General features: G+C 51.8%; 11 protein-coding genes across 11 annotated transcripts; 6 read left to right on the top strand and 5 right to left on the bottom strand.

Moving 5' to 3' along the window:
- The first annotated feature begins 8 nt into the window (after positions 1-8).
- Positions 9-2,299, top strand: hem14 (oxygen-dependent protoporphyrinogen oxidase). Its single transcript, XM_073743901.1, has 3 exons — positions 9-401; positions 474-1,148; positions 1,220-2,299. Exons 1-3 carry the CDS (start codon positions 72-74, stop codon positions 2,021-2,023), a joined length of 1,809 nt encoding a protein of 602 aa, XP_073600672.1. The 5' UTR covers positions 9-71; the 3' UTR covers positions 2,024-2,299.
- On the bottom strand, positions 2,300-3,329 carry BDW70DRAFT_38940 (putative RNA binding protein Pym). The gene has a single exon (XM_073743900.1). The coding sequence runs from the start codon at positions 3,247-3,249 to the stop codon at positions 2,575-2,577; it is 675 nt and encodes a 224-aa protein (XP_073600671.1). The 5' UTR covers positions 3,250-3,329; the 3' UTR covers positions 2,300-2,574.
- Positions 3,330-3,743: 414 nt separating this feature from the next.
- BDW70DRAFT_155513 (cytochrome b-c1 complex subunit 9) lies at positions 3,744-4,233 on the top strand (the record flags this gene model as incomplete). Its single annotated transcript, XM_073740043.1, has 4 exons — positions 3,744-3,755; positions 3,810-3,997; positions 4,062-4,110; positions 4,171-4,233. The coding sequence occupies 4 exons, from the start codon at positions 3,744-3,746 to the stop codon at positions 4,231-4,233; spliced, it is 312 nt and encodes a 103-aa protein (XP_073600670.1).
- Positions 4,234-4,585: 352 nt separating this feature from the next.
- BDW70DRAFT_38927 (putative ubiquitin-protein ligase E3 component (UBR1)) lies at positions 4,586-11,946 on the top strand. The gene is made up of 2 exons (XM_073743899.1): positions 4,586-11,214; positions 11,293-11,946. Exons 1-2 carry the CDS (start codon positions 4,988-4,990, stop codon positions 11,558-11,560), a joined length of 6,495 nt encoding a protein of 2,164 aa, XP_073600669.1. The 5' UTR covers positions 4,586-4,987; the 3' UTR covers positions 11,561-11,946.
- Positions 11,947-12,110: 164 nt separating this feature from the next.
- On the top strand, positions 12,111-14,283 carry BDW70DRAFT_38916 (uncharacterized protein). Its single transcript, XM_073743898.1, has 2 exons — positions 12,111-12,470; positions 12,545-14,283. The coding sequence occupies exons 1-2, from the start codon at positions 12,235-12,237 to the stop codon at positions 14,130-14,132; spliced, it is 1,824 nt and encodes a 607-aa protein (XP_073600668.1). The 5' UTR covers positions 12,111-12,234; the 3' UTR covers positions 14,133-14,283.
- A 1,391-nt stretch (positions 14,284-15,674) lies between these two features.
- BDW70DRAFT_126821 (uncharacterized protein) lies at positions 15,675-16,022 on the bottom strand. The gene has a single exon (XM_073735153.1). The coding sequence runs from the start codon at positions 15,926-15,928 to the stop codon at positions 15,719-15,721; it is 210 nt and encodes a 69-aa protein (XP_073600667.1). The 5' UTR covers positions 15,929-16,022; the 3' UTR covers positions 15,675-15,718.
- Positions 16,023-17,456, top strand: BDW70DRAFT_126819 (glycoside hydrolase family 128 protein). The gene has a single exon (XM_073735152.1). It carries the CDS (start codon positions 16,355-16,357, stop codon positions 17,195-17,197), a length of 843 nt encoding a protein of 280 aa, XP_073600666.1. The 5' UTR covers positions 16,023-16,354; the 3' UTR covers positions 17,198-17,456.
- Positions 17,457-17,841: 385 nt separating this feature from the next.
- On the bottom strand, positions 17,842-19,566 carry BDW70DRAFT_38907 (WD40 repeat domain-containing protein). Its single transcript, XM_073743897.1, has 3 exons — positions 18,968-19,566; positions 18,759-18,922; positions 17,842-18,711 (listed from the first exon to the last, which is right to left on the bottom strand). Exons 1-3 carry the CDS (start codon positions 19,548-19,550, stop codon positions 17,890-17,892), a joined length of 1,569 nt encoding a protein of 522 aa, XP_073600665.1. The 5' UTR covers positions 19,551-19,566; the 3' UTR covers positions 17,842-17,889.
- Positions 19,567-19,735: 169 nt separating this feature from the next.
- BDW70DRAFT_126817 (inositol phosphosphingolipid phospholipase) lies at positions 19,736-21,325 on the top strand. Its single transcript, XM_073735151.1, has one exon. The coding sequence runs from the start codon at positions 19,749-19,751 to the stop codon at positions 21,102-21,104; it is 1,356 nt and encodes a 451-aa protein (XP_073600664.1). The 5' UTR covers positions 19,736-19,748; the 3' UTR covers positions 21,105-21,325.
- A 46-nt stretch (positions 21,326-21,371) lies between these two features.
- On the bottom strand, positions 21,372-22,965 carry thiA (thiamine thiazole synthase). The gene is made up of 3 exons (XM_073735150.1): positions 22,781-22,965; positions 22,199-22,559; positions 21,372-22,148 (listed from the first exon to the last, which is right to left on the bottom strand). Exons 2-3 carry the CDS (start codon positions 22,533-22,535, stop codon positions 21,490-21,492), a joined length of 996 nt encoding a protein of 331 aa, XP_073600663.1. The 5' UTR covers positions 22,536-22,559; positions 22,781-22,965; the 3' UTR covers positions 21,372-21,489.
- Positions 22,966-23,156: 191 nt separating this feature from the next.
- BDW70DRAFT_167615 (putative MFS transporter) lies at positions 23,157-27,175 on the bottom strand (the record flags this gene model as incomplete). The annotated part of the gene is made up of 8 exons (XM_073742278.1): positions 23,157-24,828; positions 24,905-24,934; positions 25,318-25,624; positions 25,679-26,006; positions 26,068-26,539; positions 26,598-26,762; positions 26,814-26,847; positions 26,911-27,175. 8 exons carry the CDS (start codon positions 27,173-27,175, stop codon positions 23,157-23,159), a joined length of 3,273 nt encoding a protein of 1,090 aa, XP_073600662.1.
- Positions 27,176-27,829: the final 654 nt, after the last annotated feature.

The raw sequence follows: 27,829 nt of genomic DNA, 5'->3' as shown, positions 1-27,829 counted from the left end.
GCCTGACGTCTACCCCTACCAGATATTCTTCCATTTCTCAATGACTTTCGCTACTACTCATTTTCGCTGAAATGCGTGGATCATGCGCCCCTAGTTCTACACTAAAGCGTTTGGAAAGACCATTGGCTTTTCTTTGCAATGGCCAACGGCGCTCTTTGCATGCCATTTCGGAGGGACACACTGTCGGCATCATAGGCGGTGGAATCACCGGCCTCACAGCCGCATACCGATTATCCAGGGACCCAAAATGCTCCAAGGTTACCGTCTATGAGAAGGGCCCTCGCGTGGGCGGCTGGATTCAATCCGAGAAAATTAGAGTGGACGGCGGGCATATCGTCTTCGAATATGGACCGCGTACACTGCGAGCTAGCACAATTACTGCATTTCCACTTTTGGACTTGGTATAGCTGGCGCCCTTGGGCATCTACTTGCTTGATTGGAGTTTGAGTACTAACAACTTGAAATTTTGGTAGTTGACCGAGCTGGGCCTAGAAGACGATATGCTTATCACGAAAACGTCATCCGCCGCGAGCCAAAACCGCTATATCTATTACCCCAATCGCCTCGTTCGTATGCCGGGGCCGCAGAAAGGGGCCAGTCGGATATCTCAGCTCATATTGACGTTGAAAAGTCTACTACAGGAACCAGTCTTCGAGAGTGTGCTTCCTAGCCTTTTGAAGGAGCCCTTCATTAAGCGTCCATTGAACGTGCCTTCAGACGAATCCGTCATGGAGTTTGTATCACGACGGTGGTCTACCAAAATAGCTGACAATTTAGCTTCCAGTGTGTTTCAAGGTATATATGCAGGTAACATTGACAGGCTGAGTGCGGAAACGCTCCTGGGCCCGCTTCGGGCGCATGAGCTGTCTGGTAGTGTAGCCAAGGGTATAGCGGAGATGAAGGGGAAACAGTACTGGATCTCGGACGACTTCATTGCCATGCTTGTCATAAATGAAGCAAAGAAAGCGTCTCACTTAGACTACCTCAGACGCCTTGCAAAGGATAGCAGTACATTGACTTTCAAGAATGGCGTCGGCCAGCTGGCAGACGCTCTGGTTGCAGAGTTGAAACGGTCACCAAAAGTTGAAGTCCTCACGTGTGCAAATGTCACAAGCATTCTCCAAGATCATGAGAGCTCCAACCTCACTGTATGTTGACCTCAAGTTCGAGTATCTCGAAGCGAGCATTTACGTGGAAAAACTGACTTGTCTATCTACAGGTAAAAGTAGGAAATGGTCAGAGCCGCGTTCACAACCGTCTCATTGCTACCAACCCGCCTTGCGACCTCGCAAGACAACTTCAGGGTTCACTGGAGCCCGAGAAGCAGCCCACAGGAACAATAAATGCCCTACAGAGACACAACTACGCAACAACTACTATGGTTGTGAATTTATATTACTCAAAACCTGATCTGATCCCTGTTCGAGGTTTCGGCTACCTGATTCCCAGGTCGATACCTTTTGCGCAGAATCCTGAGCGAGCACTGGGTGTGATATTTGCCTCAGAATCTAGTGTAGGTCAAGACACAGCCACCGGCACAAAGCTCACAGTCATGATGGGTGGCCATTATTGGGACGGGTGGAAAGAATCAGACTACCCGGACCACGATACTGCGGTCTTGATGTCTCAAACCTTACTGAAAAGGCATCTGGGCATCACGGATTCTCCCAAAGTAGCTTGCACCCGATTGCAGCGCGATGCTATTCCTCAGCCCACCGTTGGGCATCTTGAACGTATGCAAGACATTTCAACATCTATTAAGTCTGAGCTCAAAAGCCGTGTCACTCTGGCTGGGGCGTGGTACTCAATGCATGGTACCGGCGTGGTGGACAGCATCCGTCAGGCTTATCTAGCTGCGAAATATGGCCCTGAGCTTGAATATTCAGGAGCGCCGTTTCCTTTTCCATCCCTGACGGATTCACTTGGTGGTGGTGGTATAATTACCCACTACCAACCTCGCTGGATCACGGCGTCATCTGATGATTTGTTCAGGAAATGTGGGATAGAAAAGTATCCCAGTTAGAGTATTGCAGGCTCTGGTAAAGCAAGCCTGAAGACATCAATGCTAGTCTGGATGGCCCCATGGCCGGTTACACGAGGGGGTACTGTTGGCATTTAAGGAAAGATTCGGCAGTAGAAATGGTTTAATTTAAACACCTGTAAAATATGAAGTTCAAAGATACCCCGTTCTGTCGTGTTTGATAGCTCTATTCACACTCGGTCCTTCGCTCATTTGAGCCATGGATCATTCTTATGAGCGAAACACTGCGACGTGAATAGCACGAACTTTTGAGGATTGTTGGACGTCGTGATTCGAGTACTGACCCATAATCTTGACACAGACGAGTCACTTGCGTAAAGTGGACTACAGGACGGCGATTATGTAGTGATTGCCGAGCAATTATTATAATCGGCCATATGCATGGTTATTGATATGAAGCGTGGCGAGGAAGCTTCAGAGCGCGCTGCAATAAAGAGGCCGCCGCATCATAAGTGCCTTTAGGGCGAGTAGGAAGTCGTTCTCTTCTATTCGCAAGTGCCGAATGAAACGCCAACCTTGAGCCCTGTGCTGACCTACTTCTCTGGCTTCTCCTTCTGGGATTCGCTTTCCTTGTCCTCCCCGGCGGCATCAATACCAAGCGCATCGAGCTGGCGGATCAGCTCCTGAATTTTGATCACCTTCTCCAGCTGCTCCGGCAGTAACACCTCTCCCTTGTTTTTCTTGTCGCTTAACTCCCGCGCCTGCTTAAGCTTCTTCCTCAGGTTTCGAGCCTTCTTCTCCCGCTCTACCTCCGGGTTGACAGGATCCGCAGGCGCATCCTGTTGCTGCTGTTTTGCCGAACCCGCACGCCAATTATCAATCTGAGAAATATCCTTTCCATTCGTGGTGGATTCGGTGCCATCCTGGGTAGCTCCAGCCTTTGCTTTTTTCTTCGCCTCCCGCCTTTTCGCGTTCTTGTTGCTGGCCGCGGTGCCGCTACCCGAAACTGATTTTGACATGTCGTTCCCCGTCTGCGTCAAGCCCTCTGCTCCAGGAACACCAGCTTTCCCGCGGTTCTTCCAAGCAGTCGCAGCGCGGTTCCTGTACAATTCCACATCCTCAGGTGGGCGGTATCCGGGTCGAACCTTGATCTCCTTACGCTTCGAGCCGTCTGCTCGGACTGAAGAGGGTATGTAGCGTTCGCCGGTGACTGCGTCAGTCGTGATTCCGGATTGTGAAACATTGGATATCTGGTTTGGTGAGGCCATTGATGTTATGTTCGTTGGTTACTACGATTCTGGGCAATGTGTTCTGTGTTCTGTGTTCTGTGAGGAATCAAGAGGGATCGGGCAATGTTTGCAATGGATAAAAGATAGCCAGGTGGAGAGGACTGCCAGCTCGATCCCTTAAGACTCGAGGTTTGAGGTGTCAATGGTGTGAATCCAAGATCATCCGTATGCAGTATGTAGGTTGGTTGCAGTCGCACGGGGAGCTGTTTTGCTTCCAATACGTTTGGTCCCTAGGAAGACATAAGAATAAGAGGCCCGGAGGTATAGTCCGCATTATGTAATATAATGTGCACAATTTCCCTTATGGCCCGGTTGACCAATCAGCGGCCCGTGGATTCCCGCTGCTTTTCGTCTCTTGGAAACCTCAAATCCGACCCGATCTCCCCGTCGCCCGTTCTGTTGTGAGCATCAGAGTTCTTTTGCGCGCCCGCTTTCTCTTCCTCAATCCTTCGCTGTTTGTCTTCGTCGTCACAATGGCCGGTGCTGTGAGTTTCTCTGGCAGAATTTTTGATGCGACTGAGAGCAATGGCTAACCACAGGTCTCCCCGTCTAGCTCGCTACCTCTATCTACCAGCACGTCTTCCCCTCTTCGGTCGTCCACGGATGCCACGATTGCTGTATCTCCGACGTTGCTGACCAGAGTACTTGCAACAACGTATAGGACACTCATCCGCCGAAATGCTGTCTACCTGACATCTATCTTCGTCGGTGCTTTCGCTTTCGAAGTGTGCGTGTCACCGTTCCGACATACCCATGCGCTCTTCCCCATGCTAACCATTTCCTCTCAATAGTGCCTTCGACACCACCACCAACAAGCTCTGGGACACCTGGAACCGTGGCGTATGTGCTTGAAATGGCCCCGTGCCGGTCATACACTGCTAACCCGCTGCTGCTTTATAGCGTCAATGGAAGGACATCAAGCACCAGTATCTCACCAAGGCTGACGAAGAGGATGACGAGTAAATACGGGCTCAGAGGTCGACTACCAACCGAAAGTGCTACGATAACTAGGGGACGCCTAGGCCTGATCATATACACCGATACAAGGGGGCGGATGTGCTATAGTACGGGTGCTTGTATCAAATAGAACTTTGAATTTTGTGACCTGACATTAATCTACTTCTCGATTTCTGAGCCGTAGATGTAGCAGCTTTTAATCTTTGCCGCCGTTGTTATTTCATGCTTTATATCGCGGAGGAGTGGTGCGATAGACGCCAAGCCCGGCCGCCTTCGCAGTGAGGATGGATAATGTCATTCCGAAACGGGGCCGCTGAGGTATTCTTCCACAGACGAAGCTCTTGGATTTCTCTTCCATCCCATCCAACAAGAAGGTTGACACCTGTTTTAGAGCGGCGGAGAACTCCATTAATAAAACCCTGCAGGTACTCCAGCGCCCATTCTCCGTCGTGGGCTAGTTTTCTTCAGCCAGCTCCCTCTTCCCCGCCGTGACATTGATGCACTTAACGCCCACCGATTGATTCTTAGGAATTTTCTCCACACCGATTTCTCAGTCTGCGTTATTCTCGTGACTGTGTGTATATTTATAGGGTTGAATCCTCAAATACTGCCGCGCCGACTATTTCCTTCCGATCGAACCCCTCTTCAAAGCTCTTCGTCTCACGTCCGCCACATCAAGCTTTGGCCGCTCTCTGTCGACAACCGCTCCCCCTCTTTCCTGAGCCGTACGGCCGTGGTGGTCCTAGGACCAGTGCAATAAATGATGCTTACAGAATGTGAAAGGATTCTTGGTCATGGCCTTCTACGACTTCCGGCGGAGCACAACTACCGCTACGGCCCCGCGGCGGAGAACGCCCTGCTGGAGCTCCTCTTCCGTTCCATGACTGGCCACAACGACGAACGTCTTCGACAGCTATTCCCGAATGGGCCACCAGCTGGACTGTGGAAGTTGGCCGAGGCTCAAGGCGCAGTTGAAGGCGCCGAATACACAGAAGCCGCGCGCGGTAAACGTTGTGGGCATATCCTTCGAGCCGGAGAGGCAACATATCGATGCAACACTTGCGGAGTAGACGAGACCTGCGTCCTTTGCAGTAGGTGCTTTGATTCTTCCGACCACACCAACCATCAGTACCAGATTTATGTGTCACCGGGGAACAGCGGCTGTTGCGATTGCGGAGATGAAGAGGCGTGGCGGATCCCCGTGCACTGCGCGATTCACACAGACAATGGGGAACGCAAAGGGAAGGAGCGCGTACGTGCCCGGCTCCCAGAGGATTGGGTGAATAATATCAGGTTAACCATTTCCCGCGCGCTTGATTACTTCGCCGATGTGATATCGTGCTCTCCGGAACAACTTCGTCTGCCGAAGACAGAAGAAGGGATTAGGCAAGATGAAGTGGCGTCTCGTCTGCATGCCGGATGGTACGGTGAGGGAGATGCTCCAGAAGAAGAACCGGAATTCGCACTCTGCCTTTGGAATGATGAGAAGCACACGATGCAAGATGTCACTAACCAAGTGAGCCGAGCCTGCCGGGAGAAGACCAGCTATGGGAAGGCGAAAGCTCACGAAACGAACGATATTGGGAGAAGCGTCGTGAAATATGGAAAAGACCTCAAAACACTGTTAGGGGTGTCGAAGATCATTGAACAAATCAAGATCACTACTACAATCCGATCTTCCCGCGACACGTTCCGTGAGCAGATGTGTGGAACTATTGTTGAATGGCTGGCGGATATCGCCGGGTGTAGTATCCTCGATGACAACCAGATACTCCGTCAGCTAGTCTGCGAGGAGCTCCTGGGACCCTGGAGACGCGGCAGTGGCGCTTTCAACGCAGACATCGGTCGACAAGGCATTGACGACCATTCTGGAATGGATTTATTAGAAAGATTACGTGCTATTGGCACCGTCATGGTACGTGTGACGCCGCAAGGCCAGGGTGTTGCCCCGGACGAAGACGACGACGATGACGAGATGGAGAATGAGAATGACGAGGCAAATGAGGATGAGGGTGAAGTTGACGAGGAATTTGTCGAGGCTCAAGACGATGCTGATGACGGAGACGACGAGATGGAACTTGAGCTCACTCGGCTGCGCGAAGACATTGCAGACGATGATGTGGACATGGTGATGGGTGGTACAGAGGACGTTTTGCAAATGGCCCAAACCATTTTTGGCTTCAACTCTCCACTCCCAGGACAACAAACCGAGCGGCAGGAGCGGCAGGAGGAGCAGCAGCAGCAGCAGCAGCAGCAAGAGTCAGTCCAGACAAACAATCCTCCTTCGCAGGTTTCCTCTGGCGCACAACACAGTGAAAACCGCGACGACCAAGGAGTTTCACAAAACCAGGGGAACATGCTGCATACGCCAATCCCTAAAACTCCTCGTGGCGTGCGCCGTTTCCCTTCGACAACAACGCCGGGCTACTGGCAAGTTCGCCCCTCCGCTCCTGTGACCGGCGAAAATGTGCCTCTTTATGAGGATTTATGGCAGCGCACGCGGCTTGATTGGATGATTCTATTTGACCTGAGATTGTGGAAAAAGGCCCGTACTGATCTTCGCGATCTTTATCTCAGCACTGTGGTGAATGTGCCACAGTTCAAGAGGGTCATGGGTCTACGTCTATCTACCCTATATAGCGCGCTGGCACAGCTATATTTGATCGCTGATAGGGAACCAGATCATTCGATCCTCAACCTGAGTGTGCAGCTCCTAACCACCCCCTCAATCACCGAAGAGATTGTACAGCGTGGCAACTTCTTGACTAAGGTCATGGCGATCTTATACACTTTCCTTACGACCAGGCAGGTGAGCGAACCGTACGAAGTCAATACCACTGCAACGCTGTCTTTCGATGCGGGCTCCGTAAACAATCGACGGCTTATACATTTCTTCAACGACCTGCGATTCTTATTGCAGTCAGAATACGTACAGAAACGTGTGCGGACTGAGGAACAATACATTCTTCAATTTCTCGATTTAATCAAGCTTACTCAGGGCATCTGCCCGAACGTGCGCGCTGTCGGTGAGCACGTGGAGTACGAGAATGATGCGTGGATTAGTGCGTCAATCCTGATGCGGGAGATCAATCGACTGTGCATCGTGTTTCGTGAATCGTTCAAGAAACCAGAGCTTGATGGGGGTCAGAATCTGCTACGGGCTATCACAGTGGCTACGATCTCTACCATAGTTCATTCAGTTGGCTGTGAACGTAAGCGGTTTGAACAGGCTGAAATCAAGGATTATGTCCATTTCAAGAATTTGCAACCTTTCGATTTCGAGACTGATCAACTTGGGACGTTTCAACGTCATCGTGTTGTGGACTTCCTTGTGGAGAAAGGTGCAATGAGCTTCCATCATGCCCTCCACTATACGCTCTCCTGGCTGCTAGATTGCGCTCGTGGTATGAGCCAAGAATTGCTGCGTGAAGTGCTTTTCAGCGCAGCTGAGGCCGCTAACGACAAGTACATCTTCGACAGTGACCTTACGCCGGAAGACCTACTGCTCGCGATGTTCGACTATCCTCTAAGGGTGTGCGCCTGGCTGGCACAGATGAAAGCGAACATGTGGGTTCGCAACGGCCTCAGTCTACGCCATCAAATGTCACAGTATCGCGGGGTGTCTTTCCGAGAAATGGGCTACTATCGCGATATCTTTTTGCTCCAGACCGCCTTGGTGACGTGTAACCCTAGCAGGGTCCTTGCTTCCATTGCGGAAAGGTTCGGGGTCGTGGATTGGATGACTAGGAATTATACTGCGCGGGCTGGATACGAAGATTCAAAGATTCTTGACGTAGTGGAAGAGTTTGTTCTTTTGTTGATCGTCCTCTTGACTGATCGACACTCGCTCACCATTGATGGCGATGGTGACCAGGCAACGTACCAGAATATGAGTCGGGAAATCGCACACGTTTTATGCTTCAAGCCTCTATCATTTTCTGATCTGTCAACCCGCTTGAGCGATCAAGTGCGGGACTCTGAGCATTTCCAAGACGTTCTGGAGGAGGTTGCGAGATTCCGACCACCTGAAGGGCTGAACGATAGCGGAACATTCGAACTCAAGCCAGAATATATCAGCCTAATCGACCCTTACAGCGCTCATTACTCGAAGAATCAACGAGACGAGGCCGAGAGTGTCTACAGGGAATGGACGGCGAAACAAACAGGGAAGAAGGCGTCCGATGTCGTTTTTGAGCCAAAGTTACGACCTTTGGAGTCTGGTGCCTTCGCCGACCTGGCACGCTTCACGCGAACTCCGTTATTTGCCCAGATTATGCACCAGTGCCTAGATTATGTGATGACTTCCAAGGACCGTACTCCTGGAATACCGCCTACTCGTGTTGAAACGTTCCTCCAGGTCGTTCTTCATCTAATCCTTTCAGCTACCCTTGAAGACCACACGGATGAAGACAGGAACGATGAGAAATCTGCGGAATCTTTTGTGTCACACGCATTAACGAAAGTCAGATCAACGCAAATGGGCAACTTGACTATTGTTGGTCTCCTGGAAAAGATCTCCTCGATGACTGAGTATTCTGCGTGTGGGCCGAGAATCCGCCACATCCTAAAACGCCTCTGGCAAAAGCGGCCTCGTACCTACAGTTCTGCTACGGCTTCCCTGATGTTCCCATTTGATCGGATCGATACAAACTCACCGGCCATTGACACCGAGAGTGAAAAGGAGTTGAAGAAAAAACAGGCCCTCGAACGGCAAGCCAGGGTAATGGCTCAATTCCAGCAACAACAACAGAATTTCCTCAACAATCAGGGAGGCTTCGATTGGGGCGATGAGGATTTTAGTGACATGGAGTCTGAGCCCGAGGTCACGCCAGAGACCAAAATCTGGAAATATCCCAGCGGCACTTGCATCCTCTGCCAGGAAGAAACCAATGACTCGAGGCTTTTTGGTACATTTGCCCTGGTCCAGGAGAGTAGCATTCTAAGACAGACTGATATTCAGGATGCGGACTTTATTCGAGAGGTACTCAAGACACCCTCAAGCCTAGACAAGTCCGCTGAACATCTCCGCCCATTTGGCGTTGCCGGTGAAAATCGTGCCACAGTTCGGCGGCTAGACTCATCTGGTGGGGAGGTTATCAGCGAGAAAATTGGGTTGAGCAAAGGATTCAACGCTAAGAATACTGTGCGTGGTCCAGTTACAACTGGTTGCGGGCATATCATGCATTATTCGTGTTTCGAGGTATATTACTCGGCCACCCAGCGGCGTCATGCGCAGCAGATCGCCCGTAATCACCCGGAGCGTCTAAAGCATAAGGAGTTTGTCTGCCCTCTGTGCAAGGCTTTAGGTAACGCCTTCCTCCCTATCACCTGGAAGGGCAAGGAAGAGTCGTACCCAGGCCCATTGAGCACAAAGGTGTCGTTCGAGGAGTTCATGGACCACGAAGTCAAATCTGTTCTCTCCCCGAATCATAAAATGAATTACGCCCTGCTGTCAGACAAGAGTGAGCTGCAACTACAGGCATACCAAGGGTTATTCCTGGAATATCTTCACAAATCGCTCGTGCCTCCGCTTGCTGATAAGGTGGAGCAGCTGTTATCGTCTTCGCTCTCTTCAACCGCGCACTTGGTGCCACAGCCACGATTACCCATGCCTGGCTTGTTCCCACAGCAGGATGATCTTTCATCTCCGAATTCCCCCCAGCAACCCCCGGCCTCGAGTGATACGCCGATGACTGAGCTTCTGCAGATCTACGCACGGCTGAAGCAGACCCTTCGGCTGAATCAGATATATTCAACCTTTAGCCATCCGCCAGAGACTCTGGGCAATGAGGATATTATTCACACAGACTCTTTATTCCAGAGCTTCGGCTTCAGTATTTCTGCGGTTGAAATCGCTCAACGTGGTGTTGAATCCGAGCCGGGCTGCACGCTCCTTGACAAAATACCCCAATTAACGTTGACGCACCTTCGCGTCCTGGCTGAAACGGCATTGACCTACGCATCAGTCGGTGGTTTACAGAGCAAAGGCGGAAACCCAAGTCGGTCCCTGGAAGAGTTCCGTGAGATGCATCGCCAGAAGCTATGCCAGCTGTTTGTGGGCCATCCATTCTTTGAAGGTACATCACTCCTCGCTGATGTCCACCAAATCGAGCCACTATTCGCGAAGGACACGTTCGTGTTTCTTGCCGAATGTTCACTCGCCCTTCTTCCTGTCCTGGATATTGATGTCCGCCACTTGGTGCAGATGTGCTATGTGGCTGAGATTGTCAAGGTTGCCACCACGTACATTGTCTGGCCCATAGGACTAAAGGAAGAGCTGGCCCAGAATGGTGATGCGCATTACTTGTTAGAAATGGAACTTTCTGACGAACGGTTTGAGGTCACTCGGCAGTTCTTCAACACTGTGGTCTCAGAGCTCAAGGCAAACTCTGTAGGCCGAGGAATAGGGTCTTCGCATCCAACTGAACTAGGCTATGTCAAAGAGGGCGAGGATTCAGCAACTCCCGGCGTGATCATCGCTCTACACCGCCTCATATCAAGCTACGCCCTAACCTTTCTGCGAAAAGCGGTCATTTTACTTCATGTGCAACATGGCGTCGAGTTCCCCAGCACAGGCCTCGGCGACGTGGGCACGTCAGAGCTGGATCGCCTAACCAAGATTCTGAATATGCCTTCTCTTGACGAAATATTCGCTTCGGTGAAGCCCGCTCGCAAGAGCGGTAAGCCCCTCGACGCCATGATCTCAGGCTGGATCTTCCACTGGAACGCATCTCGCGCTGGCGTTCGTATTGGAGACCACAAACTATGGCCTAGCCTTCCGCACCCAGCCATCTTCGAACTAGTCGGCCTACCCAAGTACTTCGACAGCTTGATTGAGCTCGCCAACCGGCGCCGATGCCCGAATTCAAAGAAGGAACTCACCGATCCAAGCATCTGCCTCTTCTGTGGAGACATCTTTTGCTCCCAGGCCGTTTGTTGCCAGGATAGCAACACCAGATGGGGCGGGTGCAACCAGCATGTTGTGAAGTAAGTCATAAACTCCAGTGCATTCTTTTTTCGCCCTACTCTAGCAATCTAATTAGCTTACTAACCCTTCGTCTTCAGGTGCGGCAAAAACATCGGCCTCTTCATCAACATCCGCAAATGCGCCGTCCTCTATCTCCACAACCAGAGCGGCTCGTGGCACAACGCCCCCTACCTCGACCGCCACGGCGAAGTCGATATGGGTCTCCGCCGCAGCAGGCCGCTCATGCTGAACCAGAAACGCTACGATCGGCTTCTTCGCGACGTCTGGTTGTCGCATAGTGTTCCGGCTACCATCAGTCGCAGGATGGAGGCCGACATCAATAATGGAGGCTTTGAGACTATCTGATCCTTCTTCATCATCAATCGTTATTTCTGCATGAGTATACGAGGATGGGGAGGAACGAGGACGACGAATGGCTTGTTCAAAATTAGACGGTAACCTTTTCTTCCTTGTATCTTTTCTTCTGGCAAGCTTTTGCTTTCTGAATAGTATTGGTTTATTTGTTCATTCCTGCTGCTGTTGCGCGCAAAAGAGTCATAGTTGAGGTGTACGGTTTCTGCAGCTGTCTATTGGGATTTGCATTTGACTGTATTTATCCCATGAAGCAAAATGACTCAAGTTTCTGGTTTGAGTTTTATGTCCATAATCAAGCAATTATTGCCGGGCTTCGCCTCTACAAAATTATCTAAAGTAGATGAACTGAAATACTGGAACATTACACAATACCATAGAATTGGTGAGCTACAAACTTGGGTCTTTAATTTTGTTATGAGAATATTTTGGTATGAATTTATACGGGTAGCTTTTGGAAGTTAGTGCGCTTCTACATGCTGAATGCGACGTTGACGTCGCCGCTTTTTAAGGTACCTCTCGGCCTCCGCAAATTTAGTTTCCTGCCAGCTTCAGCATCAACCTCCTATCTACTCTACAAATTTGTGTCCAAGCATCATCCTCGCAATGTACACGTGAACTAGCTCCTTCGGGACAATATCTACCACGTATATAGCTCAAACTCCTCAATGGTTAATCTGCCCGCGCCTCACCTTTCCACCATGAACAACGAGCAATTCCGCCGGCTACTTCTCGACAATAACCGATCATCCAAATCAACTAGCGCGAGTCCGACCGGCTTCTCGCGTACAGGAAAACATGGCGCTGCTTCACCGCAAGGTGGGAGCGATAGCGGTGGACAGACGCCGAAACCAGCGCAGGCATTGCTGGGCTCGCGGATGCGCTCGAGCATCCCTATGACACCGTATGTTTTCACAAAATCCCTATTGTCATTATTGTGATAATCAAGGACTAATCTCTTGATTTTGTTCTATCTAGACGCACTCTGACAGCCCCTAACTTCGCATCGCAGCTAGCCGAATACCGACGCGAGCGCGACGGGAAGCCACCACCGAACAAAAAGTTCAAGTCTTCCGCTGCTCCCAAGGGAACAAAGCTACCGGCTGGGTATGAAGACCGCGCCGCGGCGCGACTACGCGAGAGCGAGGACGCCAAGTCTGCTGAGCGCGAGGCGAAGTTGAAAGAGCTGGAAGAGAAGTTCAAGGAGGGTCTTATTGATGAGGAGACGCTTACGAGGTCACGCAGGGAGCTTGGGGTTGGAGGGGACTTGAGCAGTACGCATATGGTTAAGGGGTTGGATTGGGATTTGCTGAGGAGGATTAAAGCCGGAGAGGATGTTGAGCGGACGAAGGAGGGAAAGAAGGATGAAGAGGGAGACGAAGGAGCAGCTGCTGATAATGAGCCCGAGGAAGAGGTAGACGTGGATGAGGAGTTTGATAAAGTGCTCGAGCAAAAGGGCGGTGATGCCCTGCCGTCTGCGCCGAAAGAGAAGGAGAAGAAAAGGGGGAATATGGCGCCGCCGCCAGCGCCCACTCAAACTCAGAGAAAGACGCGCGATGAGATTCTACGAGAACTGAAAGCGAGCAGGGCGGCTGCTTCTGCCCCTGCAGCTGCCCAAGCGCCAGAATCCGTTCTCAGTGCGCGGTTCAAGAAGATTGGGGATACGAAGCCAGAGAAGAAGCGGTTCATCGAGCAGGCCGAGAACGGCCGACGAAGAGAAGTCCTCCTGATTACAGACGCGGAAGGCAAGACGAAGAGGAAAACCAGATGGCTGGATAAAGCGGGGACCACGGCGCCTGCAACAGCCACAGCCACAGCTGGCGATCCCGTCCCGGAGAAGGAGAAGGAAACCAAGCCAAAACCTCTAGGGATGGAAGTGCCGGCCGATGTTGCCGCCAAGATCAAAGCAGCCCAACAGACTGCGGAAGAAGAAGACGATGATATCTTCGAAGGCGTGGGTGCTGACTACAATCCTCTGGGCGGTGACGGGTCAGAGGATTCATCCGAATCGGATGAGGAAGAAGGCGATGTGGCAGAAGGCGATGTGGCAGCTGGATCGAAGTCACGGCAAGACCTCGGGAAGGAAAAGAAAGCGGGAGAACCAACCACGGAGGCGGCCAGAACAGAGCCGGCCAGACGGCGGAACTATTTCGCAACCAGCAGTACAGGGAAGGAAGCAGAGCAAGTGGAGAGTGACCGTCATCGCACCAACCCGCTAACCAAGGACCCGACCATCCTTGCCGCGCTCAAGAGGGCCGCTGCCTTACGACAGGCTGCTGAGGGGTCGGATCACATTGCCGACGACGAAGAAGGCGTCGACAAAGAAACGCTCCTCCGACGCAAGAGGTTCCTCGAGGAAGCACAGCGCCGCGAAGCGCTCGACGCCATGGACTTGGACTACGGTTTTGGAGGCAGTAGGATCGAGGATGACGAGGATGACGAGGGAGTAGTCCTAGAAACAGAGCGAGGCGGGAGCAAGAGGAAGCGTGGTCCCAAGAAGAGAAAGGGGAATAAGGACAGTGCGGCAGACGTGCTGGGGGTGCTGGAAGGCAGGAAGAACAAGTGATCTAGTACAGCGTACAGACTGATACCATTCTGAAGTCAGATACAGACTAATAACGACGTTGTTTCAGTCAGCCACGTTCAGGCAAACTCTATGTGTCTTTGACTTCAAGCAGACTAACAAGTGAGTTAGGCAGCCCATGGTCTGCTCAAGCCTCACCCTTGTCCCGACAAACAGCTGCCCTGAGCCCGAGCAACCACCGACGACGTGGACTCCGGATCGTGGCGATCAAGCCGTCCAGCACGACCGCATCACCGTATCACCTATCAACCGCATCAGACATCAGACAAGCAGACAAGCATAAATGTGTACCCTCCCGTCTCCCGGTCCCCATCTAACTATGAAGCCAAGAGTCAACCTCCCCAAATTCCTGCCCCGATCAGTATTCGCACATAAATCCCTGTGGATGCCCTCGAACCCGAGCCAGTGTCCACTCAGATGGTGCCAGAGGTTCTGCATTACAAGTCCACGTCGACCAGTCACTTTCAGTCCGTTCAGTCCGTTCAGCCCGTTCAATCATTTCAGTCATTCCAGTCATTCCAGTCCTTCAGTCCGTTCAGTCGTTCACCTTCAGTCGTTCAGTCCCTCAACCCGTTCAGTGCTTAGTGCGTTCATCCTTTAGTGCGGTCAGTCCTCAGTCGCTTCCAGTCCGGGCTGCCTCTGATTGCATCCAGTGGCAAGGGGCGATCAGTCTCCAGTAGCATGTCCCCGGTTGAGTCTGGACCGTGGATTTCGACCCCATGGCGACTTGAGTCGTAACTATGGGGAGCACGAGTGGGAACTCCTCTGAGCAGTACTGGAACCTAACGGCGCGGTCCTCGGTCAGAACTGTACTAGACCGGACTCAAGCCGCCGCGATCTATTTTTGAGGATTTAATATATCGGCGCCTAGAGGCTCAGGGGAATACTCCGAGTCCGTCCGTAGAAGCTGGAACCTGGAGCTGTGGATGTGCTCGTGGCGCGGACCACGTCATGCTGCAGGAACAAACTGACCATCATGGTGGTGGTGGCTTACTTGGCGCGTTTCAGGTGTTGAGTGGCTTGCCTGGCTTGCCTGGCCTGATTGGCTGCGGTCTAGGCTCGAGGCGCTGCTCAGAAAGGGCGCTTACATGAATAGGTACAAAGACCTAGAGAAGATCACTGAACCAGACAGAACGAGGGAAAAGAATTATAAAGCATAAAAAATCAAAAAATTAATAATAAAAAAAAAATATGAAAAAATATGAAAATATAAATAAATTAAAATGCATTAGAGTGAAAGGAAGACAGAAACTGTTTACCTGATATTTTGAGCCATTTTATGGATATCTGACTAGTGTGCTATGGATACAGTGCCAGTACGATGGGTAATGGAGTGCACTCAAGTGGAGCCCACACTGAGAACTGCGAGTCCAGCCAGTGGGGACAAAGAAGCCTCTTAGAATTCCAGTCTCTAGCGTCCTTACAGAGTACTTTGAAGTGTATCGAGTAATGTATCGAATAATGTATCTTGCAACAGGATGTCGATCAGTTCATCTCACTCTTGGTTCCTGGACCTGTCCATTATTTCAATCAGCTGCGTACAATGAGACGGCCACAACGGCACTTGCTTAGCCAGAGAGACAATGAGCCTCATAGTACTGTCTCTTTCTGTCTCTATTCTTTATCCTTTTGATTACTAGATGAAAAGATGAAGGGAAGAATGGCCTGAAGGAAATTAACACACCGAATGACAGCCACGAATCCACCCCCCACAGCTTACGTCCCACGGCTCTGACTGATCCAGATGCCAGAATCCAGATCCCAGGCGTCCTTCCCATTGTGGCTCCATACACAACGACCAAGAAAGCAGGAGCAGGCCAGAAAGGGAGCTGATTGAATGGCGGGCGCCTCGCTTGTCCTGGGTGGGGAGTGCCACCACTCGTTTGTATGCGCTCTTATACCTCCCCTCTCGCACCTCTCCTCTTCCCATCGCAACTCTTCCACTGAAGCACAATCTTTACCCCCTCCGTCTTCTGTTTGACTTTCTTTTTGACTCTCTTTTTGACTCTCTTTTCATTGTCCTGTGCCGTGCACGGTCAATAGCCATTCCTTCCTGCAGATTACCTATCTGAACGGGATACTACCTGTATCTGAACGGAATCACTCTCTTTGCTTCTGCTTAGCCTAGACACAGGCTCATCCATTATCACCATCATTATCATCACCAGAGAACCGGTCTTCTCTCTCTTCTAGATCTATTCACAATGGTCTCCTTCAAGTCCCTTGCCGCTCTGGCCCTTCTTGCCAGCTCTGCGCTCGCCGCTCCTCATGGCCATGCTCACACTCATACCCTGCACAAGCTCGAGCCCGTCAAGCGCGCGTCCAACACGACGACCTCCTCCAAGCGTGGCGCCGCTTACAACGACGCCTCCCTCGTCGAGGCCCTCGCTTCCTCCGGCACCATCTCCTGGGCCTACGATTGGAACATGTACACCATGGGCAATCTTCCCAGCGAAATCGAGTTCGTGCCTATGCTCTGGGGTACAAAGATGTTCACCGGCTGGTTCGCCGCGATCCAGACGCTCTTGAACTCTGGAAACAAGTACATCCTTGGTTTCAATGAGCCGGATATGGCGTCCCAGGCTGCGATGTCCTCGTCCGACGCTGCCAAGTATTACAAGAACTATATCAGCACCTTCGCCGGCAAGTCAAAGCTCGTCTCGCCCGCGGTCACCAACGGCGAGGGAGACGATGTCGGTCTCAACTGGATGCGCAACTTCCTGAACTCCTGCACGGACTGCGGCGTCGACGCTCTTGCTGTCCACTGGTACGGTGACTCGGCTGATGACTTCAAAGCCTTCGTTGAAAAGGCCACCGCGCTGGCTGACGAGTTCGGTCTCAGCGAGACCTGGGTTACGGAATTTGCGCTCAACTCGGATCTGTCCGGTTCCGCGGACGCCAGCACTTCGGCGGACTTCTTGAACGAGGTGCTGCCTTGGTTGGATGCACAGGACAAGGTCGGTCGCTATGCGTACTTTATGTGCTCGGATGGCCATCTGCTCAGTGGAAACAACTTGAGTCTGAGTGGGAAGGCATATGTTTCTTGATTGGCGCATTTGATCTAACCCAAATCGCCTTGTGTGCCGTTTCTTTGGATATACCTTTCTCTTCTGATCTATACCCTTGTTTGGTTTGATTTGATCTTAGTTTGTATCTACCTTGCTGCTTTTGTCGTCTTCCTGGTATCTCCATCCATCTCAACACTCGGGCCGTCGATACCGCCCACCTCCTCTCTATACACGCAAAGGCAGAGGATATGTTTAGAAAAGTTGAATAAAAATGCAAAATTTGGACCAGTCCGATCTCAAGTTTCTTCCTTACCAAAGAGTAGAGTTGCATTGTGCAAATAGGGCTCGCTTCTAGACCCTTTGTTAGTGTTGCACTGTACCTAGAACCCCGCGAACCATGGTTCAGAGCGTCAATAGTAACCCAGCAAGGAAATACTCCTGTCAATCAGACACAGAGCCTGTGGAGTAAAGGAACGAAAGAATTGGAACTTGCCCCATCCTTGGATTCGATTGGACTTCATTAACATACTGTATGCGGATTGGCTGGCTGAACTGTGTTAAAGTATCAACCTGAGTCTCCGGCACTGGTCTAGAATATGAACTGAACTCACAACTTTCATGGCCCCGTGTATTGAGGACTATGTAGCATTAGGGAGGATTCAACATCGTCACTCGTTAGTCATGATGGTCTATTGGGATTTTTCAATCTGCAAGAGGAAGCGGGGTCGGGTCTATGTGGGATCCCTGGTCTCAACAGCGAGTTCGCCCGCTTCCCTCATCTCGGAGTCCATATCCCAGTCCCGGCCCTGGTCCTGGTCCTGGTCCTGGTCTGGACATTGTCCAGGTTCGGGTTCAGGCTCACGCTCACGCTCAGGTCCAATCTCCTCCCAGACCCTCACCGTTCCATCCAATCCACAGCTAACCATGAATCTCCCCTCTCCGGTCGAGCAAGTATCCACACCCAGCACAACCCCATCATGCGCCTCGATCCTCTGCAACACCTTCTTACTAACAACATCCCAGCAAAGAATGGCCCCATCTTCACTGCCGCTAACCGCAAACGCATACCCCGGGGTCCTGCCTGGAATCGACTGCCCGTAAACCCCGAAAGCGCCGGAAAGACTGTACTTCTTGTTTGAGTGGCCCTGGTAGGTTTTTAGACAGCGGCCCTCAACGTAGTCCCACAGGCGCACGCAGTCATCCAGTGTCCAAGCAAGCACGTATTTTCCATTCGGCGAAAACTTGACCGACGAAACGGGTGGGTTGTCTTCGTGCACGAGAGTGCGGAGACATTGCCCTGTCGACGTGTCCCAGATGCGCACAAGGCCGTCGGTTGCGCAGGAGGCGATGAGAGTGCCATCCCAAACCACATCAATGCCGCTGACCGGGTCGGAGTGAGCGGGGAGCGACTTCATTACGCGCGCGGACCGCACGTCCCAGAGGAAGACGGCTTCGTCGTAGGAGCCGCTAACCAGCATATTGCCCTTGGGGGAGAAGGCGATCGCGTAGACGTAGTTGTGATGGCCAATGAAAGGTGTTGGATGTGCTTTGCCCTGTGGTGGATTAGTACCTGTTCACACAAGTAAAGACGAAGACGTACTGTTAGGACACTCCACAACCGTATAGTCTTATCGTCTGAGCCCGAGGCAATGGTCGCCCCATCAGGGCTCCATGATATCGTCGATATACCTGCAAGGTGTCCTTCAAAAGTGTATATCAACTTCCCCGTGGACGCAGCCCAGACCTTCACTGCGCCGTCCGCCCCTGCACCAGTCAGTCAGGCCCACTACCTCAAGTAAGATTACGAACCTCCACTAGCAATCATAGACGCGTCCGGCGAGAATCGCACAGCCGATACCCCCCGTAAATGCCCTCTGAGCAAGAACTTCTGGCGATAATTCACGGACTCTGGCTTTGGCGGCGGCGGCGGCGGTACAGGCGTCGGCGAGCGATCCGGGTATGTCTCCGGCTCATTTTCCCCCGCAGTATCCATTTCATCCAAATCGCGTTCGCGATTCCCATTCGCCTCCCTGCCGGTACCGTCATCGTTTACGTTATCGTGCTCGTCGTCCTCATTCTCATTCTCCTCTTCCTCGGCCTCGTTCTCATCGTTTTCCTCGTCTGAGCGAGCCCAGGGTGAATCGTCGCGACCGCGATTGCGGGAGCGCCAATACACGTCTGCGTCCATTGCCAGCTCATCTGGGCTTTCAGAGCTGCTGAAACTGCGGGAGCGGGGGTATGGGCGTTTGGGCGGGTAGGCGTTAAGGCTCACGCGACGACGCTCCTGGTCGTGATCGGAGCCAGCGGCCAGCTCGTCGGAGGAGGTTTCAATGGGCGAGGAGATTGGGGGCGGGGACGGGGTCAGACGACGGCGCTTTGAAGGGTGCTCCATAGCTATTCCATCTCAGCGTAGAATTCTAGAAAGCTCGTGAATGAATTCTGAATGTTGCTGCTTTGATAATGAGAAACCAGCGAAAGATTCCGCCTATGGTCATCATAAACAGAAGGCGGTAAGAGCTTTACTATTACAACGGATGGGGAGCTTTATCTCATCTCCACACTCAATTCTCTATGATGTAGACTCCTCGAAATGGGAGAACCAGAATCAATCCGAATCCTCACCCTTAACTGCTGGGGCCTCAAGTACCTCGCCAAATACCGCCATGAGCGGCTCTTCGAGATAGGCCGGCAGCTTGCCCTCGCCAACCCCCCGCCCGACATTATCGGCCTCCAAGAATGCTGGACGCAACAAGACTACGAATCAATTCGCACCCAAATCGCCCATATCCTCCCTTACGGCAAATTCTACTTTGGTGGCATCTGGGGAGCCGGTCTTGCCATTTTCTCGAAATGGCCAATCGAGCAGACCTCTATGCACGCATATCCGCTCAACGGCCGCCCAACGGCCTTCTTCCGCGGCGACTGGTTCGTTGGAAAGGGCGTCGCCTGTGCGCGGATCCGGTATGGGCAGGGAAGCCATGATGTTGCGGAAGTTTTTTGCACGCATCTACACGCACCCTATGAGCAGGAGCCGCACGATAGTTACCTCGCTCATCGCACTGCCCAGGCGTGGGAGATTGCTAAGCTCATGCGCGGCGCGGCTGAGCGCGGACATCTGGTCATCGGACTGGGGGACTTCAATATGCTTCCTTCTTCGTTCGCACATAGGCTTATCTGTGCACACAGCCCCGTTGTCGATGCATGGCAGGTGATATATCCTGACTCGTCCGTTGGCGCGGCAAAAGACGCCGTTGAACAAGCGCGCGGGAAGCCAGTCCCATCCGCTGAGTTCAACCTGCATCATAACGGGGCGACCTGTGACGGGCCATACAACACATGGCGCTGGTCGAAGAAAGATCAGAAACGTCTCGACAAGGGCCACGATATCCCCGTAGAGGCATTCAAAGACAGCCCGGATTACAAGGGGAAGCGGCTCGATTATATCTTCGTCGGGGATGAGGTCGGATGGTCCGTCCGCGACGTCAGCATTACAATGACACAGCGCCATCCTACCCTCAAATGCTCGCTAAGCGACCACTTCGCCGTGCAAACCGTCATCACCCGCGACGTCTCGTCAATGGCAACCAAGCAAGAAAGTGGTGGCGGCAAGTCGAATCGCCTAATCCTTCCTGCAGAAACATACACCCACATCCTCGACATGATCCACGCCTATGTTCGCCGCGAACGCACCCAGCGTCGGTGGCGCCTCACTCACTTTGTTGCCTCGGTGCTGGTCACTATTGGCTGTCTGGTAGGCGTGTGGTGGAACGGCGACCGTCCGTATATCCCCTTCATTCTGACACTTGTCAGCACGCTTAGTTTCGGTGCGGGGATTTTGGATGGCTTAATCGGGGGTCTGTTTGTCTCCAGTGAGCTGAGGGCACTAAAGGAGTTCGAATGGGAGATAAGGAATACGAAGGGGATGGCTGAGAGGCTTCAGCATTAGATGGCTGCAATGGTGACTGATGTATTATATCTTATGCAGAGGTTGTTTATATAATTCTAGTAACGTATAAACAGGTGGACTGAGATCAGATGATGGTTACGATGACCATTGGCTTGAGAAACATTAAAAATCCGCGCATATTCCAGGGCCATTGGGCAGAATACCGCACCGATAAGGATGTAATAGTTCCTACGGGAAATAGCGAGATAATAAGGGTCTCCGAGAAACTACGATGTGTCTAGCAAGAGAAGCTGGGTGTGAGTAGACTGAAAGATGTACGATAATTGTTCATCAATTTGGTTCGTTAAACTGCAATAACCATAATCATTGTCCCTGCAGTAGAGTAAAGAACGACTGGGACGGCTATCTTCGCTCATCAGCAGATTTACTCAGCACACTCGCGCTTGCGCTCATCAAAGACCCTCAAGGCCTCCTCAGCAGCCTTAACACCGCTGAGCACCATGGCACCAAAAGTCGGTCCCATGCGGTTGAAGCCATCGATCTCAGACAGCTCCATTCCGCCAATGATAAGACCCTTGGCAACCTCACGGGTGTTCTTGACGATGGCGTCTTCGGCAGAATTCATGTCAAGTCCACGCATGCCGCCGAGCTTGTCGATGGTGGTCATGGAGACGAGACGCTTTGCGGAGAAAGCGCCGAACGGGCCGTCGTGGCCCGTTGTGCTGATAATCACGGGGGCGTTGATGGTGTTGGGGTCCATGCAAGAGTGATCGTCGTGGTGGAGAGTGACGAGCGTCCAGTTAGTGACAACACCAGCGATTCGGACTTCCTGGGCATTGCCGTTCGGGCCCGGGCGCGTCACTAGGTCCTCTACGCAGGTTGCGTTGAACAGCTTGACGTTGGGGAAGGAGAGCACCTTCGAGAGGAGGGTCGATGTGAAAAGAGATGCGTGCTTGACAACGACGTAGTTGGGCATGTCAGGGTCTTCCTCATATGGCACGCCGAGCTCGTTCAGGAACAGCTCCGCAGGACGACGCATGACCATTGCGGAGAAAAGTTGGCCTCCCAGCCAAGCACCACCACCTGGTTGTATGAGTACGATGGTTTACGGGATGCGCCACGTTTAGACTAACCTGGGGAAACAGACGCCTCAATAATAGCAATCTTCAAGTCCGGACGAGCCTTGGCCAAGACGTACGCAGTGCTAAGACCGCACGAACCAGCACCGACGATGACCACGTCGCTCTCGGCGTACCGGTCCAAGTCCTGAAAGTAGCGGCGGGTCATAGCACGAGAAACCTGGCTCTCACGGATAGGAGCAAACTTGAAGTTGTCCCACTTGCCGCCAAAGTGGTCGAGCAGTTTGGTCTGTGAATCGCCTGCAATAGTTGCGGTCTCAGGGACCACAACCTTGCCCTTGATGCCGGTAGGGGCAACAGTAGGCTCGAAGATGGCAGCTGGGGGAGACATGTTGATTCAATTCAAAGGGGTTGACTATAGACTGTTAGCCAGTCCACTACTATAAGAAGAGACAAGGGAAGGCATGATCCTTTCGCTGGTATTATCCAGATCAAGTTTTGACCGTATATTCTCAGAACGAACCCAGAGCCTTTGGCAGTCCCCTTCAACGCTGGATGAATGCCAGTACAGTTGAGGAGGGGATATGCTAAGGATAGGAACGAACACCGGCCACGCCCAGACATTACCTGAGATACCTTGATGATTGAATTGAATGCCAGCCAAAGGCTATTCATGACTTCCGTAAAGGGCCCGGGAGGGCCAACGAGGTGCGTGTTTACATTGTACAGTGACGTTTCCTGTACAATTGTTAGCCCATTCCAGACCCGCCGGTCTTATGAGAGAGGAGGACTTGTTTGAGATGAAAATCGATGGATTCGGTATGAATTGTGGATGGGAGAAGGAAAAGAAGAGAGTGAAGAGCGGGGTAGGAGGGGCAATTTAAATAGTTGACGATTCACCTGACTGACATGGACTTGACAGCTTCCATGATCGCCGAACCTCCGATCTCCTCCGTAAAAGTGACCCGGTGAGTCAAAGAATGAAGTCATGAATCACTAATTATTGTTAAGCCTAGCAAACCACTACTTCCAACCGGACTCCATATTCCCGGATCCAGCTCTTTCTCTTGCCGGCTTTCTCAATTTTCTCCACTCGGTCTCGCAGCCAGTGCTCTGTGACCCCCGATGTCGCCGCCGTCTCTCTGTTCCACTGGAGCTTTAGTCGCAGCAAATCACGTTCTCCCTTCTTCTTGATTACTTGATCCCACTGTACTCCCAGCCGAATCCTCCAATGCGTCTTGGATAGGCGACCAGCTGGGTATACCTCGCCGATCAGTGCTGCTACTCGGCCAAGATACTGGCACCACCATGCCTCTTGCGGAGACAAGCAGAGCATCAGGTTCTGTTGGTAGGATTGTTCTGTTGGTGCTAGGTCGCCCGCCCAGCGCTCGACAAGTATAAGTGCCATCATCGCCCGCTCTGTGTGTGAGATGGTGTTAGTGGAGGCTAAGAGACCAGTCGTTGTACTGTGCAGGGCCGCTGCAGTGCGAGACTCTCGGGGTACACGAGAATGCGCATAGAGGATATTGGCGAGTGCGGCAATGAAGTGCGAAGACAACGTCGAGGGCACGTGAAAAGACTCAATCGGAGAAGCATGATCTGGTAGGGCGGACAAGAGCACTCCCTTGATATCATCCGCAGACGGCGGTGCATACTGCAAAGTTGCAGCGAGAAGAGGATCCTGAGAACGGATCTCCTGGGGCAGCTTGTCAAACAAGAAACCCTCTCGGACCCCTCCTTGACAGAACTGTATATGGGTAATCGCTGGCAACGCATCCATGAGCACATCAATCAGCATCGCCACCGCCGGAATCTGCGATGCTCGTCGTTTGGATACCCCAAAGATGCCTTCTGACTCAGAGACCTCCCGCAGCACACCGGCGGTATTGTGAAAGTCCTCCCTCCTTGCCCGGAACCCGTTAATAATCGGTATAGGGTACGGGTTAACCTCAGCCTGCTTCATCAACACATAACCCCAGCCCCTAAAACCCCCTCCGCAAAGACAGAGATCAAACCTACCCTCCTTCCTGCTGCTATCTATAAGATCCTCTGGAATCTCGAGCTCCTCATAAGCCCTTTGGAAATTCGCTTTCATTTCATCCCTCAATGCCCTCTCGGCACCTTTCCCAGCATGTTTTGCATCCTCCAACCTCCCCGTCAACGCCGCAGCTCCGTACGGAAAACTAAATGAACCCCTGGGACAAGTGTGCACGACCCCATCCCTAGCAACCACCCAGGTAATCTGTGTACTCCCACCCCCCAAATCCATCGCCAGTCCCGCAACAGCGTGTGAACTGCTCGCGATCCCTAAAGCCCCAATCCGACCCTCGTCTTCTTTAGACAGAAGCCGCACTTCCCACCCAGTGCGCTCTTTGATCCGTGATATGAATGCCTTGGAGTTTGGTGCTGTACGGGTTGCCTCTGTCGCGAGAACGTGGATGTTCTCAGGCGGTACTTGGAAATCTTCGCACACTCCTTGAAACCGAACTAGTTTGTCTACGACTTGTTCGACAACTTCCGGTGGAATCGGACGCCGTTCCCTACTGACACTGTTGTTGCCACTGGTCTCGGGCTTCGAGAATTGGGCGTCGTATAGGGATATTCCAGCCCGGTCCTGATACAGTGTAGGCATGGTTCGAGCTGTTGGAGGCGATGTGTCGGTAATGGAGAAGCGAATTCCATTGCTAAGAGATCATTAATATACAGCTCTTTCATAAAAATGAATCTAGAATCGCTGAACGATAGATACAATTAGCATACCTTCCCATATCAACAATCCCGTAGAGGTGGCTATTTTCCCCGGCATGTACCATGGTCTATTGTACTTGTATTCTGGGTTTTGTATGATGCCGGTTTTAGGTATAGTTGATTGGGATCAGAAGCGGTTATGATCTGGCGGTAGAGTTTGGATTACCGAAGAGTTCCCCAAGACAGAAGGAAGTTGAAAGGCTAAAGCGGGGTAGTCTTTGCAGAAGATATCGCCCAGGTAAAGCAATCAACGAGCTACGAGATGAGTATATGTCGCGGCGTATTAGTTGGGCAGCCTGTAGAGAGGCAGCAAGATAAGCCCTGTACGTAATTGTTGTGTCCGCTAGTCTGAAGGCATTAGTCATGATTTCCGGAGACATATAAGCTATACGTAATTTGCGCATTTTGAAAGCTCCAACAGCTACAGCACATATCTGAAACTAGAACCGTAATTTTCCTCCCCAATAACCTGTCCTTTCTCCGCAATCGTAGCCTGGCTTTGAGGTCCGTATTTCTTCTCCAAGCGTTTGTTCTCCCACGCGAGGAGGAATCGCAGACTGAGAGCAAGAATGGCATTGAAGAACATGAAAGCCGCGCAAATGGACTGCCCACGAATATAGCGAGGGCCATCACTGCTGGGAAAGACGTTTGTTCCTAGGAAAGGACCGCATTGTCCGATTATATTGAGAATGACGATACCCATCCCGCGACGGCTATCGGAACCTTGGTTATCTGTAAGTCGCACGTTAGCAAGTTCGAGGCCTCAATTCCAGAAAGGGAGCATACTCAGAACCCATGGAAGAATGTTTGCAATGCATGGGAATACCCCAGCAGCTGCTAGGAACACGCCAAAATAGCGCACTGCGACGGATGTGCAAGCTGCAAGAAGAACGTAGCCCACTGCTCCCACCAATGAAAAGAAGACAATCGTCAGGCCGCGTTGTTGAAATCGATCAGCAAGCCAAGTAGTCAAGATACTGAAGATAAACGAGACGAAGAATGGCGGCGCAGTCAGGCCTTGGGCATTGATCGACTCAAAACCCATGTCTTCTAGAATTGTCGGGAGGAATACTGGGAGCGAGGAAAAGCTCACGTTGCAACTGAAGTACATCAACTACGAAGGCCGGGCCGTTAGTTGGACCAATATCAAACAGAAACAAATCAACTGTACGTACCGCCGTAATCCACGGTTTCACATCGAGTAAAGTCTGGAAAATCTCTTTCAGATCCACGCCTCCAACACGCTCACTCTCACCACTACGTCTAAGCGACCGGGCTCGCGCAACGTCTTTCTCCTCCTCTGTCAGAAACCAGGCTGAAGAGGGATGGTCCGGCAAAAAGTACCAGGCAAGAAATGCCGCCGCCAGTGATGGAGCTCCCTCAACTAGGAATAATAGCCTCCAGTTTGCTAATAGGGCATGTCCTGACGTGATACCGTATGCAAGCGCACCGGCGAACGTATTGGCCAAAGGCGCAGCTGAGACGAATAATCCGCAGCGCAAGCCAAGCTCTCGCCGGCCGTAGAAGAAAGACAGCAGGTAGGGAGAACCCGGACCAAAACCTGCCTCTGCTGCACCAAGAATAAAGCGCAGAGCCATCAACCCAGACCAGTTCTGGGCAGCAGCCTGGCATGTTGCCGCAATACCCCTAAATACCAGTTAGGTCAAAATAATTGAGAGAGCGTACTCTTAGTCTCGAAGCTCACCAGGTCATGGCAGTAATGGCCGCCCATCTATGCGGAGGCATGATTTTCCACATTAAGGCTAGAGGCTCAAACAGGGTGTACGATATGTAGAATATCGTCAGAAGCCATGGATATTTGTTCCCGTGAAGGGACATGTCCTCTTCCATCCCTGCGATTCGCGCATTTCTATGAGGAGTCAGCGTCTATTTTGATATGGGGAGTGCCAGGAAGACTGACCCGATGTTGCTCCTGTCCAGAAGCGCGAGCAGATCTATAAAGGTCCAAGTCAGAAAACTCCTTTAAAAGATATACTCCCACTAGATTGGAGGCTTACACAAAAAGCCAAGAAGAGTCGGTACCCGCAAATCCAGTTTGCGTACCACCCGAGCCTCAAGCACAGGGTCGATACTTAGACGTGGGGAATGCACCTGGGGCAGCGCAGTATGTGAATCATTATTCGTATTATCAGCTGGTCGCTTTTCGGAATCTAAGAGATCCATGTCTGGAATGGCGCCATTTTTTGCAGGATTATTTTGCAAGTCATTTTCATGTCCAGTCATATTGCTGCCATGCGCATGCTTCTTGCCAAAAAAGCCCATGGTGGTACTGGGAGATGCGACCAGAACTCGTAAAGATGGAGAGAAGGACGGGTGGAAGGAAAGGTTGGAAGAGCGACGAGGCCGTCTTATAAGTGCGCCAGTTCTCTCCACGGACGATGATCCTTTGTGGCAGCCATCATTGGAGAGATTTTAGGATCTGCATCGGACTCAACCCATCGGGCTTCCCCCAGCAGGCTAGAGCGCTCGAGCTGGAACTAGCATTCTAGGGTTACGCCGTTATGCAGAAGGCGGGGAAAGGAGGAAACCAAAACCCCCCTCGGCGCCGCAAAGACTCAGTCGTTGATGACATTTGCGAATCATTATTGGTAGGGCACCATACACCTTGCACAGTTGGAGGTATGATTTCCGGAGGAAGCTTGGTGGTCCCCGAATAGTCTAATTATCCAATCAAGCCGAGGTGGATAAAGCTTAGGAGAAAGCGTAGCCGGAGTCCGGTTAACAAGACGCAGCTCAGAGTCGGCTACAAGGTTACAACGATGACAGGGGAACGATCATATGAGGCTGGAGACACAAGGGACCTCGCATTTGATTCAGTTGATAGCACCTTGCTTTCCTGAGTTCAACATGAAACATGGGAGAAGTGTCGAATGCGAGGAGATGATGTGATGATAACATCTGAAGGAAAGGAAGCCC

Source organism: Aspergillus foveolatus (assembly GCF_047715535.1).
Source record: "Aspergillus foveolatus strain CBS 279.81 unplaced genomic scaffold BDW70scaffold_2, whole genome shotgun sequence".
Classification (NCBI taxonomy): Eukaryota; Fungi; Ascomycota; class Eurotiomycetes; order Eurotiales; family Aspergillaceae; genus Aspergillus; species Aspergillus foveolatus.
Note: the sequence above shows the minus strand (reverse complement) of the source record. Positions and strands in the feature narration are given on the sequence as shown.